The sequence below is a fragment of the Clarias gariepinus genome, chromosome 17 (assembly GCF_024256425.1).
Source record: "Clarias gariepinus isolate MV-2021 ecotype Netherlands chromosome 17, CGAR_prim_01v2, whole genome shotgun sequence".
In the NCBI taxonomy this organism is placed as follows: domain Eukaryota; kingdom Metazoa; phylum Chordata; class Actinopteri; order Siluriformes; family Clariidae; genus Clarias; species Clarias gariepinus.
In genome coordinates, this window is record NC_071116.1 from 23,539,263 (window position 1) to 23,553,309 (window position 14,047).

Here is a 14,047-nt window from a genome sequence, read left to right on the forward strand (position 1 = left end):
CACGCAGACCTGTCAGTCTGTAAATAGCCCGCCCCTCTCAGGAAGTACATCGTTTCATAGTCAGTTTGCTGAAAGTATTTTACAATAGCGATCAGAGCTCTCCGTGAAAATAAAGATGGATGAACATAAAGTGGATTGCAAGCTGGCCGAGTCAATCCGGTGTTTAAAAAAAAAATCGTGGCGATTCTACTCTTTAAATAAGTTATTAGGAAGCGTCTAAAGAGCCTGTCTGAACTAACGTTAGATTACAGTTCTGTGGTTAAAGTTAGCGCTACAAAACAAATCTTATTGGGTCATGTATTTTTTAACAGTGTTTAAGGGCAATCAATCGATAAAATGGTTAATCATTAACGTTTATAATACTCATATCCTAAATCTCACACACACACTAACAGTCTGCTTTCACATAGACGTTCAGCCAGGCATTACATTACATTACGTTTTACTCTATTCTTTGTATTTACCTCTTGCAGGAGCCAGTGAAATCTCCGACTCTTGTAAACCGTTGAAGAAGCGCAGTCGAGCCTCGACGGATGTCGAAGTTACAAGCTCTATTTACAGAGACGCGTCCGACTCCGATTCCAGAGGTCTCAACGACATGCAGGTGAGACAACACAGTCTGAGTCACAAATCTGTGTATATGGACTAGACTTTAGGGTTTGTTAGCAGATTTGTTTTTATTGATTCGACTGATTAGTGATGGACAAGGGTCTTATTTTGTGTGTGTGTGTGCGTGCACACAGTGTGTATTTGAGAAACGCTCCGACAGTCCCGGTACGATGGACGCCGACGGCTCGGACGCCCAGTCAGAAGATTCAAACATCTCTCGGCAGGGCATCTCCAAAAAGGATATGGTGTGTCAGGTGAGTTAGACAAGATTAGATTGTAATGCATGTTTAAAAAAAAAAAATGCCATCTGATTGGGGTGTGTTTGTAGAAGTTTATTACGCATACGTTTACGGGTTTCGGCAGATGGCCCTTACCCAGAGCGACTTACTGAGACATCTGAGCAGTTAAGTGAGTGTTAAGGAGCCTTGTTCAAGTGCTCAACAGTGGCAACCTGGTGGTGGTGGGGTTTGAACCTGGGACCTCCCGATTAGTAGCCCAATGCTTTAGCCACTAAGCTGCCTCTGCCTTAAAATAATAATAATAAAAAAATAATAAAATAATATCAATCAAAGAAATGACATGCATAACATAAAAACATTAATTATTATTCAGTTGTAAACAGAAACAAACAAGCAATAGCAAAGCTTCAGGAGTAAGAAAGAGAAAAAGAAAAGAAATATAAAGGAAATAAATAAAATACATTAAAAAGAAGGTGGTTACACACACAGCTTCGTTTGATGCATTCCAAAACGACTCACTTCATTAAATATCTTCTTTTATAAAATCTATAGCAGCTATGCAGTTATTAATTGTTCCAGATGTGGCATTATGACATCTGGCTGTGTTGGCCTGTTTCAAATTTTAAATATCTAAAACGTTGGATTGCCAGCCCGAAGACAAGTGGAGATGTGGCTCCAACCAGTCTTTCACAATTATCTTTTTGGAGCCCATTCATATTTTCTTTTGCTGTAAACTAAGCGTTCTTTCAGAATCATCTACTAACACAAGTACACATGCACATAAAGCTATGGAAAGAACTTTTCTAAAATCTCATGATGACACAAGTTTGGATTTATTTTCTACATCCTAGAACAATATTGTTTTCTTCAAAACTATGAAATAACACGTATTGCATTAAGTAATTAAATAACATCAGTCAGTTGTTATTTTAGGACATGAAGGTTTTTCAGCTGCTCTGAAAAAGATCTTACAAGAACAGTATTGTCATGTGCATTTGCAAAACCCATCAAGCAGCATGATGAAGACCTTCCCAGGAAAGCAAGACCAAAACCTCTTTCTGCTGCAGATGAGAAGTTCATTTAGAGTCACCAGCCTCAAAAATCACCAATTGCAACAAAAAGTACCTCAGATTAGAGACGTTATGGAGGATTTAAAGAGCATAAGGTGCAGATACATCTCAATATCAACTGTTCAAAGGAGATTATTGCACATTTCGGACGCCTTTAGCATCATTTTACAACATAGAAAGCAATAAAAAGGAATTAGAGGGTGTGTCCAAACTGTATTGCGTTTATTACAGATTTTGTATGATCATAGAATTCATTCACTTCTGCAAAAATAATGTAGTATAGTAACTGGTGAAGTGTGTGTGTGTGTTTTGTGACCCTTTAGATTTGTGAGACATTTGGAGATTCCCTGCTGTGCTGCGAGGGCGAGTGTAACAGGTTTTTTCATCCGGAGTGTTTGGCCTCAGCTGGAGGAACAGAAGGAGAAAACATTTGCACCGAGTGCAAAACAGGTCAGAACCGTTCGAATATCACCGCTATCTTGTTCGTTTCCTCTGCATGTGTGTGTACTCTGACGTTCGTGGTGGGATACAAAGTGATTATTATGATGTATGAAAACCTCTTTTAAGTCTATTCGAAGAAAACTGCAGCTTAGCTGTAATGTGCACAAAACGTAGATCAAGAAATTGCCAGACAAGAGCAGAGTGAGGAAATGGACAGACTTGGTTATGTTTTTATTCTCTGATAATTGATTTTAAACGCTCTCTCTTTCTCTCTGTGTTTTCTATCTCTAGGTTCGCACCCATGTTTCTCCTGCAAACGCACTGATGAAGATGTAAAGCCGTGTTCGGTGAGCGAGTGTGGCCGATTCTATCACGAGTCCTGCGCTTGGAAATACGCGGGAACTACCTCGGAGCCGCAAGGCCTGAGATGCCCACAGCACTGCTGCGCTACCTGCTGGCTGGAAAAGGACTCGCAAAAGGCACACAAAGGTGTGATTAACACTTGCACGCACGCACGCACACACACACACATCACAGATTGGGACACATTTGGAGTGTCCCCAAGTGTGTGTGTGTACAGGTTGGTGCTTGCACATGCGTTACACATTCAAGTACAATCACAAGTATTATCGTTTACAACATGTTTTGGTTCAACATGGTTCAAGTGTGTGTGTGTGTGTGTGTGTGTGTGTGTGTGTGTGTGCGTCCACAGGCCGGATGATGCGCTGTATCCGCTGTCCTGCAGCCTATCATGCAGGCGATCTGTGTATAGCAGCTGGGAGCGTAGTGATCACGCCCCACGTCATCGTGTGCAGCGGTCACTCCAGCGCGAGGAAGAACGGCCATCTCGGCTCCTCCGTAAACGTAGGCTGGTGTTTCGTTTGCTCGCGAGGTGAGACTCGTTCCTTACTCAGCACAGAGCCAAAGAGCCGGAGCAGCCGGCTAGGCCTTAAGCTCACACACTCATATGGCTGGTCCTTTTACTGAAAATGTGTTTACTGCATGTTGATGAAGTTTTTCAACCTGCAGGCCATTGTGTCATGTGTAGCAGCGGTGATTCAGAGCAGCTGGAGTTGTTTCTGCGCTCAGCTGATGAAGTGATGGCGAAGTGATGTTAAACAAGGTTGATTGATGAGTCAAACTGTTCATGGCAGTCAACCTAACATAGTCGAGATTAGTGAGAAGCCCCGCATAGAAGGGGTAGAGGCCATGATTCAAAGTTAGAGGACACACTTGGAAGGGTAAAGGCCATACCTGGGAAGATCATGTCCCCACATAAAAGGGTAAAAGCACTGATTGAGAAGGGTTCTGAGTGCAGACGGGTAGAGGCTCGGCCTGGGGACGGGTAGAGGCTCGGCCTGGGGACGGGTAGAGGCTCGGCCTGGGGACGGGTAGAGGCTCGGCCTGGGGACGGGTAGAGGCTCGGCCTGGGGACGGGTAGAGGCTCGGCCTGGGGACGGGTAGAGGCTCGGCCTGGGGACGGGTAGAGGCTCGGCCTGGGGACGGGTAGAGGCTCGGCCTGGGGACGGGTAGAGGCTCGGCCTGGGGACGGGTAGAGGCTCGGCCTGGGGACGGGTAGAGGCTCGGGGATGAACTCCTGAAGGGAAGGGGGATGAACTCCTGAAGGGAAGGGGGATGAACTCCTGAAGGGAAGGGGGATGAGGCCCTCATTGGTACGGGTAAAGGTCCCACTTGGAACGGATTGGAAAGTTTACAGTTAGGTTGACGACCCCGATTGGAAAGGCAGAGGCTCCTCAGGAATTCCGGAGACCGTGATTGAAAAGATGAATTAGAGGCCCTGATTGGAAGGGTAGATGTCACGACTGGGAAGGTAGAGGCTCTGATGTGGTAGTTTCAGACAAGGATAGCAGCCATGTTCGATAAAGTATGATCCCTGCTCATAAAATGAGAGGCCATCCTCAGAAAGGTAGAGACCACACTTTAAAAGCCTGAGGTCTTGATTAAAAGCTACAGGTCTAATGGGGACACGACCTGCATAGATGCCTATCTGCATGGCCCGGTTTGGAAATGTCCCCTAGATCTCCCACTTGGAAGGACAGCGTTTCTACTTAAAAGGGTAAAGTCCCAAGCCATGTTTCATCCTTGTCCAAGAGGGGTCTCTAACCTGCTCTCTGTACATTTCTGGACAGGGAGTTCCAGGGATGACACACACATGAAGAGTTGTAAGCACACAAGTATTGTATCTTTACACCCCTGATTCATTGGCGTGAGCGCGTGAACATGTCTGTGTATAGATCGCAACCCAGGAAGTCTCTCAGATGAGTGGAGAAACAGCTTCATCGTCACCGCTGCACTCTGACTCACTACTGCTGCACGTGTTCAATGCCTGCTTTTCCCTTCGATAAAAACATTAACACAGTGATTGTAAATGTATTTTTGTCACAGTAACAGTTTGTTCAGAAATTAAACTTCCACCTTACTCCAGCTGTAGTCGATCAGCTAAGACATGCTTATAGTAAGACATTTGATTCTTTATTTTTGCCCTGGAGCTGTGTCATGGACTCCATTTATAAACTATTAAACATTATTTTTACATACACAGGTTCATACAGGACCAATCAGTTCGAGTCTGAAACTCATTACAGGTGATACCAACACTGACACCAAGACGGGCTCCAAGATGGCCCACATATATATATATATATTTTTTTTCCTTGATTTAGGCATGCAATGTGCCTGATGCTAAATCAGACACTAAGTAAATAATAAAAAAAAAGCCTACACTCATTTGCTACGTTCACCTTCGCATCATATAATGAGCACGATTCTGACCCGTCTTTGCTGACTACAGTTGGAGCAACGTGGAAATTGTGTAGCTTGAATATGTTCCTCATACAGTGTGTAATATGTTATTTAATGGCCTTTTGCTTCAGTGTTGTCTTTGTCAATGTATATGTGCCTTTTCTAACCATAGCTCACTTAAAAAAAAAAATGCAGTATTCTAACCTCTTTTTTTATCTTGTCGTCTAATCTTTTTTTTTCCTTTTAGATGTGCTATGTGTTTATAAGCCGTCGGACCGTGTGTGTCTTGATAATCTGTAAAACGCTGATTCAGTGTGAATGAGGTCGAAGCGTGTCTGGCGCCGATGTACATCGTTTTTTCGTGTGTGTGTCTGTGTGTTTGTGTCGGCTATGGAGGTGTAATCAGTGACGAAATGATAAAATTGTTCCGAGTGTATTTAAAGTTTTAATCGGAATCATAAGGATTAATATATATATATATTTTATTTTTTTTGGCGTCAGTTTGGTGATACGTGAATTGTGATTCATAACTGAATCGATTAAAAGAAATTGTCCTCATCTTTGCTATTAACATGGATGTATTATGAAATGTACTGAAGAGTCATTTAAAATTGGTTAGAATTATACATTTTATTTAAAACTTTGCTCCAGGATTTACTACACTGCTAGTTAAATCCATGCATTTAAAAAGTGCTGGCCATCAGTTCCTGACACAAAGGGATTTCATTAGTCGTTTTTTTTAAAGCATATTAATAAATAGAATTAAAAAATTTATTTTATTCTATTTGTTAACTTTTAATAAAAGTTCTTCTTCTGTTATATTTCTAGCAGAAAACTGTTATATTCTGAGTAGAGCGGTCAGTATTAACTAGATTATCTGGATTATTGTAACATGTCGCTATTGCTTTAATGCAAATTATTCATATGGCTAAGTTTCTTTTCAGATCATAATGCGTATGAAAATCTTTAGTCGAAGTTTCTAATCGGAATTGTTTTAATCAGATTAAAGAAATATCGTCCATGTAAACGTAGCTAATAAAATGCTTTCATCGCTGATTGCACCTTCAGCCTTTCAATTCATAGAATAGAAATTCTCTTTTCCTCTAATAAGTCATGCTGTAACTCCTTTTGAGTAGAACATGAGTAATGATCATTCTTTATTGTAGTGTCTGTAGAGATCCTGAGGAGGGTGGTGTTGGCTTGGGAGAAGAAATGTGGAGGAAACGGCTCTCTTTGTAGTCCTTATGAAAACTGTGAAAAATGAAAATGTTACTAAGAATGTGAGCTCTTACCTGACACAAAACTAAAGAAAAAGAAAAATTTGGATTTTTTTTTTTTTTTGGACGAAATTTAATTTTCCACGAGTCAGCATTACAACCCGTGATTCCCAGGCCAACACTGAAATCTCCAACATGTGTGTTTTCTTCTTTCAGGACTCCCTATATCTCGTTTAGGGGTCTATATATGTGTGTGTGTGTATGTAAGTGTGTGCGAGTGTCTGTCTGTCTGTCTGTGTGCGCGCGAGTGGTGTTTTAGCTTTGTGTGTGTTCTCTGCAATCATGGGGAGTGTGATTGACTGCTCACGGGTTTTCCTGTTTGTCTCGTGTAGGACGCTTAGTGCACGACCTCACTGACACCGTATTAAGTTCTTATACGTTTAAGTCTCACTACCTTCTGACTGAGTCAAATCGTGCTGAGTTGATGAAATTACCTCTGATTCCTTCTCCTTCGTCAGCTACCCAAAAGAATCCGGCCAAAGGTAACTTCACGTTCGTTCCCGTTACCCCACCTCCCCTTGTTTTATTTATTAACCCTGTCGCTTTGCTTCTCATAACCTTTGCTTCTTTTTTTTTAGTTTGTTTTTAATTTCAACTCTTCTAATTTGCACCTACTAACGCAAAACGCTGGACTTAAAATAACATACAGCTGGCATAATAACGGCTTAGTGCTGTGTAGTTTAGCAGTAAGCACACGCCGACTCAGTTGCGCGCTATATTAGGCATGTGCTGATGTAATGTGCATTTACATGTGATGTGTATTAGGCATGTGCTGATGTAATGGGTTAAGGCTCCGGGTTACTGACCAGAAGGTCGGGGGGTTTGAGCCCCCAGTACCGTCAAGCTGCCGCTGTTGAGTTGTTGAGCAAGGCTCTTAACCCTGTCTGCTCCAGGGGCGCTGTGTCCTGGCTGACCTTGCACTCTGACCCCAGCTTCTCGCAGCTTGCTGTAAGGTACCTGTGACAACTCTCAATTAAAAAAAAAAAAAAAAAAAAACTCGCTACCATTTTATTAGGTTTTTTTTTTTTTTTTTTTTTTTAAATGGAAGATTAGTCGATTTTGAAGCCTATGATCTCTATTCATACGGCCGGATAAGGACAGCTGTCTTTGAAAAACGACGCTTATGCATGTCATAAAAAAAAATTATATAATATGTAAATTTGGTAAAAGTATGTAAATGTAAATTTTTTAAATATAAGACCGTCATTTCAGCACATGCTTAGCATACACACTTATAAATTGCTAGATGCTTTTTTACAGATTAGTGCTGAAGCCGTGTGTGTGTCTGAAATTCAGCAGCCAGTAGCACCAAATGAAATTGAGTAGTGTGAACAGTACAATTTGAGACCCCGCCAAAAACATTTTAAATCTAAATATTCAGGGATAAGAGGGGGAAAAATGATGACTGAGAGGAAAAAGGGCTGGAATTGTGGAAAGATAAAATAAGAAACTGTGAACTTCACAAAAGAAATGTGGTCAGAAAAAAAAAATGAACCTGAATGAAACACCTGCCGAAGTTGCATCATAACAAAATGACTTCAAAAATCAGAACTGTGTTTAAAAGTGAAAGAGCATTTCCACACACAATGTGGGGACGAATCGAAGGATTGGGACTAAAGAACTGTGTGGCAACATGAGAAAAACACTTTTTAGTCAGGATAATCAGAGAAAAAAAATCTTCAGTTTGCAAGGGAGCACAAAGATTGGACTCTGGAGTAATTGAAAAACAGTCAGGATTGACAGTATTGCAGAGCGACGTGTCCATCAGGGTAATAAGGGAAGCACATGAAGCGATGCATGTCATGCCATGATGCATAGTGCCCACTGTACAAGCCCATGAAGGCAGTGTTATGATCTGGGATTGCTTCAGTTGGTCAGGTCTAGACTCAGAAATGTTATGTGGCATAAAAAATTAAGTCAGCCGACGACCTGATTTTACTGATTGACCTGCTGGGGAGCACAAACACAAAGTTAAACACAAGTCCCCTGAAGTTATTCTTGATCTAATAGGTATGAGCTAGGGTCTAGAAGAGCATGAAACTAAAAAACCATTAGACCACAAAATAATAATTTTATAAACATAATTATGTTAACATCTTAATATACGTCTAACTGGTGCAACTGACTAACGTTTAACAGTAACGTAAACATCTGTTCTGTTTATACTGTAGAATCCAACTGTGTGCTTAACACAGAATTTGAAATAAAAGACAAAACAACTCAAAAACAAAGATAATGTAAATATCTGTAAATGTGACAGATCACTTATTTGGTGGCGTTCACATATTTCGTGTTTAGTTTGTATGCCCGGGACCCTGCTAATGTTTTACCCCTATGAGAACACAGTTCTCACATTTGCGCAAAATAACGCTGTTTTTTTTTATTTTTTTTTATGAACTGCAAGAGGAAGGCGTTATCGCTACAAATTAACCTAACCTTGTTTCATTTATTTTTTGTTAGATGTGAGTTGCTAACTTGAGGCACAGGCTAAAGTCGTAACATTGCATAAAACATTAAGGTTCAGTATGGCACATACCTTAATCTCAGACTAATTGATTAAGCCTTAGCTAAATGATTTTGAAGGTCCCATATTTCACCATTTCTTTAACAAGTTAACACGGGTCTCAGAGCTCAAAGTGTGTTAATACTAAAATTCCCCATCAGATTTTTTCACTTTTTTTTATAGCTTAAACTTTCATTATTTCACTCCTCCTCCAGATATAATTGCTGAAATTCCCCATAGATTTCCTCCTCCTCCAAATGCACCATTTCAGTGTGTATGTAAATGAGTTACTGCTGAGCCACACCCACCAGAGAACAGCCAGAACCTAGCCAGGGGAAGGGTGATGTCACAAAAGGGTTAAAAAAAAAAAAAAAAGGCAGGGAATTAATATTTTTCTTTCATTTTTCCCCTCCTCATATATTGTTTGCACACACTGGAAATCCATCTTGATGACTAAAAAGTGATTTTTTTTTTTTTTTTTTTTTTTTTTTTTTGGCATGTGTCCCCTTTAAGATATGCTCAGAAGAAGAATTACAGGGCCTCACCTTGTTATGTTGTTTATCCTATAATCATTTAGAAAACAGTCTGGGGTCAAACCTCAAATTGTTTCCATTAGGTCTAGGCTCAGCAACATTATGTTACAATGAAAGTCAGCTGATGACCTGAATATATTGAATGACCACTTTCACCCATCAGTGGAGTCCTTTTCCCCTTATGGCACAGAACAACAACATCAGACTACTGCATGAGCTGGGAACTGCTCCGTGTCGTCACAAGGTCTGGACGGTGGAGTGCGGTTTTCAGCAGAACCATGGCAGAACTGATTCTTGACTAATCACAGGTTAAAATCATGAAAGGTTGAGTTCAGCATATTTTTCGACTCTGATTTCGACAATTACAAACTCTCGAAAAACCAATATTGCTACAATATTTTTAATTTTTTTTTTTTTTTTTATGCTCGTAGTCAAAATTATTTTCTTGATGACAGTTTTCGACCAAATTTCTCCAAACATGCAATGCGCCAATCTTGACATTGCTCCAGATTCAGAAATGTGGGGAAAAAAACTTGACACAATATATGAAACATAACATCTAACATAATGTCTGAAATTTTTTTATTATTATTTATATAATAAATTAAAAATAATTATTAAATATATATCTCGGCTCATTCAAACTATGTTGCTTGCAAATGCAACACCTAACTATATAGCTGCATAACAGCCTTGCTATGGACCGTAGTGTGATTCCTTCCATTATGGTAGGTTGTTGGCCTTAGAGCATGAATTTGCTTCACTGTTCAGAAACAAAATTCACCACCACAAAAAACACACCACCTGGTAAACTGAATGACATTCATCAGGGGTAAAAAAAAAAAAAAAAATCCTTCCAAGCAGTGTTTGAAAGATGGTACTTCTTGTTAGTACCCTAGTGAACCAGTGTAAAGATCTATTTAATCATGGAAACTTGAAAGCACTGTATCACTCTGGATAAGAGCATCTGCCAAATGCCTAATTGTAAATCGCTAGCAAACTGATGACGGGTTCGTGCACACGGAGGTTCTGTTCGGCACAAATCTCGAAGAAAAGTCAACACTAGCTGTGATTGAAAGGCACCAAAATACCCCGTGCATCACAGCTTGCTGCGCACAGGACTCAGCGGGCAAAGAGCACAGGGCCAACGACCCGGTCCCCCAAATCCCAGTCCGATCGAGCACCAGGCACACAAGTCAGATCCACAGAAGCCCCACTTCCCAACCAACAGCACTCAAAAGATCCACAGCCAATGTCCTGGTGCCAGACACCACAGTACACCACCAAAGGCCCTGCAGAGGCACACGTACCCGACACAAGGTGACGAGGGGAACCAAAAGCCTACAGTCAGCCTCTATAAAGTTGTGGTTCAGTGTTCGTGGCTTCGGTAGTTCACAGATTTTACCTTGTTTGCGGAAACCGCAGCAAATACTTCGAGATTTTTTTCAAGGAATTTTTATATATCATTTTTAAAATTATATATAATTTTCTTGCGTTTTTTATCGCTAAACTAATAATTTATATAATATATAATTTCATAACATAAATATTAACATAAATTCAGTTTAATTTCCATATAAAATATAAAACTGTAGGCGCCATGGTGGTGTAGTGGTTAGCACTGTCACCTTGCACCTCCAGGGTCCGGATTTTAATCCTGGCCAGGCTCGACTCTCGTCTCTGAGTTTGCATGTTCTCCCCGTGCATGGTGGGTTTTCCTCCGGGTACTCTGGTTTCCTTCCACAGACCTGCAGATTAGGCTTATTGGCGTTCCCAAATTGGCCGTGTGTGTATGTGTGTGTGTGTGGCCTGCGATGGATTGCCATCATGTCCAAGGTGTACCCCGCCTCGTGCCCTAAGTCTCCTGGGATAGGCTCTAGGCCCCCCGCGACTTTATTGGAGACCCAGCAGTACAGTACTGTACAGTATACGGGTTGGCGCCTGTATCTTTATGACCGTCTAAGAAATGCAATGTGGTTAAGCTGAAAGTCTGACGAGACAGGTATGCAGTTGAACAACGCTACACTGGAGAATCCATTAGCCTTGTAGCTCTGTTACACCACTTCAGACATCCAAAGACCTCGTGGCTGATTTGACTACGTTTGGGGTAAGGGAATACTGTGTAGTACCTTCTGTCGTCATAAAATGAAAGTTTAGTTGCCTGTAGTTATTTTGAGTCCTCGAGCTGCACTTTTCATGACACACATCACAAAACCTTCTTTAATACACTTGTTTTCTTAACATGCGCTTTAAGCTTATATTTTTCTTACAATTATTATACTTTTTTTTTTTTTTTACTTAAATCCAGACCTATTTTGGATGGCAGCGTGTAAATTCTTTGTGTTTTTACTTCTGATACAGTTTTCTATCTCGTCATTTGCAGCCACAGATTTTTCCTGCCATTCAGAATAGATTGGGTTGCGATAGTTTTGTCTTCGCTAATTAGTCCAGATGTGTTTTAGTGCAGCTGGAGAGTGTGAGTGTGCGTGAGTGTGTGTGTGTGTGTCTCTATGCGCATGCCGCTCATCATTCTGCATCTCGATTCATTTGCTTTGGCCGTGTCTCAAATCAAACGACTAAGAATTTCTCAAATCTCACCCTTGAGATCGTGCCCGTGTAATATCCAGATCAGAGTTTCAGAGTTAACACACTCAGAAATGCGAATCGTCTAGTGTATCACACAAGTGGCGCTTATATGTTCATGAAAATAGTGTGATACTATGAAATGCATAAAAAATAAACTTTACATTTGAGACACGCTCGCTTTTGGGTGAGGTTTGGTGAATTACAACCACCGACGATTAGGGGCCGGGGCTAGGACTGGCCCACAATAATGCACCTGTGTGTTTTAATGTGTGTGTGCATCTGTAGGAGGAAGACTCCTGTGCTGCGAGGCATGCCCCGCCGCCTTCCACCCGTCCTGTTTAAATATGGAGATGCCCGAGGGAGCCTGGCTTTGTAGTGAATGCAAAGCGGGAAAGAAACCTCGCTACAAACAGATTGTCTGGGTCAAGCTCGGCAACTACAGGTAAAATGTTCTGCAAAGAGAAAACGGTGCTATAATGTAGAGTAGTTACAACACACAGGGAAACAGGAACATCAGGGTGTAAGTGTTGCATAAAACTCGTCTAAATCTGAAGACATTATATGAGGGTGCGTCAAAAATGATCAGCACTCTGGCTGTAACATTTATTTTAATTAATGTTTAAAAAAGACAAATACACTAACTGAGTGTTTTATTACAACCTGGAGTGCGGGTAATTTTAAATAGTGTAAACAGTTGTTTTTTTGTTTTTATTTTAAAAGTTTTTCATTTTTAAACAGCTCTTTAGACACAGTAGATGAGGCTATTTTTTTGCAAGATGAAATGCTGAAAGCTCGACCTGGATGCTAAGCGAGAAACGTGGCGTTTGTATGGAGGATGTGGGATTGTGGAAAAGTTATGGGATGTCAAAGTTCCCACACCTTTCGAGTAGCCTAGACTAAACCACCATCAAATCCAAACGTTATTTGTCTCTCGTTGTGATTGCTCTGTTATGTAGATGGTGGCCGGCTGAGATCTGCAACCCACGACTGGTCCCATCTAACATCCAGAATCTAAAACACGACATCGGGGATTTTCCAGTCTTTTTCTTCGGCTCACACGATTACTATTGGATCCACCAGGGCCGAGTTTTCCCGTATCTGGAGAACGATAAGAACTTTGCAGAGGGACAAATCGGAATTAACAAAACTTTCAAAAAAGGTATGATTAAAGAGCGATATGTTCACGGTGTAAAAATCGTTTGCTTGACATTTCCAGTTAAAGGTTCAGTTTATACGTTTGCATGTTTTCTTTTAAATTTGCAAGGCTTTTGTATTGTATCACTTTATAAAATGTCAGTTTTTGCAGTGGAACATGAACATGGAAACTAAGTAAGAAGACTTTTAATATCCTGATGATGTGTTTGTGTGTGTGTGTGTGTGTGTGTGTGTGTGTGTGTGTGTGTGTGTGTGTGTGTGTGTAGCACTCGAGGAAGCGGCGAGGAGGTTCCAGGAGCTGAAATCTCAGCGAGAAACCAAAGAAGCTCTGGAACAGGAACGCAACTCGCGACGGCCTCCGCCGTTCAAACTCATCAAGGTACAACACTGGAAGTCACTCGTCAAAACACAACGTACGTTTATTCTTTCTTTTCTGTTGCTTTAAAACATTTAAACATGTTACCATTTCCTTCCCTGCTCAGTGCAACAAACCCATAGGGAAGGTGCAGGTGTGTGTTGCCGACTTGTCGGAGATCCCGCGCTGCAACTGCAAGCCAAGCGACGAGCGCCCGTGCGCTCAGGAATCGGAGTGTGTGAACCGGGCTCTGCAGTACGAGTGCCACCCGCAGGTGTGTGCCGCCGCCGAGCGCTGCCTCAACCAGAGCTTTAGCAAACGACAGTACCCGAAAATGGAGGTGATCAAGACGGAGAAGCGCGGCTGGGGCCTTAGAACCAAGCAGGACCTCAAAAAGGTCAGTCAGAATTACAGACGCCTTCATTCATATTATTAGAGCAGGTGAGGGGTATCCCTGGGAGGCAAGGGGCCGGGCTCTAGGTACATTTTACAAACTTGATCACACGAAATAGAGGA

At 41.4% G+C, this 14,047-nt stretch overlaps 1 protein-coding gene across 6 annotated transcripts in view; it reads left to right on the plus strand.

Moving 5' to 3' along the window:
• nsd3 (nuclear receptor binding SET domain protein 3) overlaps positions 1-14,047 on the plus strand; it is a 38,011-nt gene that overhangs the window by 16,085 nt on the left and 7,879 nt on the right. For 4 of the 6 annotated variants that reach the window (XM_053516024.1, XM_053516025.1, XM_053516026.1 and 1 more), the window contains exons 9-18: positions 474-604; positions 744-863; positions 2,242-2,368; positions 2,651-2,848; positions 3,072-3,251; positions 6,732-6,881; positions 12,307-12,463; positions 12,978-13,180; positions 13,443-13,555; positions 13,659-13,928. In XM_053516024.1, the coding sequence (XP_053371999.1) occupies positions 474-604; positions 744-863; positions 2,242-2,368; positions 2,651-2,848; positions 3,072-3,251; positions 6,732-6,881; positions 12,307-12,463; positions 12,978-13,180; positions 13,443-13,555; positions 13,659-13,928 (1,649 nt within the window). The remainder of the gene's footprint in view (positions 1-473; positions 605-743; positions 864-2,241; positions 2,369-2,650; positions 2,849-3,071; positions 3,252-6,731; positions 6,882-12,306; positions 12,464-12,977; positions 13,181-13,442; positions 13,556-13,658; positions 13,929-14,047) is intronic. The other 2 variants (XM_053516028.1, XM_053516029.1) reach the window with 2 other exon arrangements.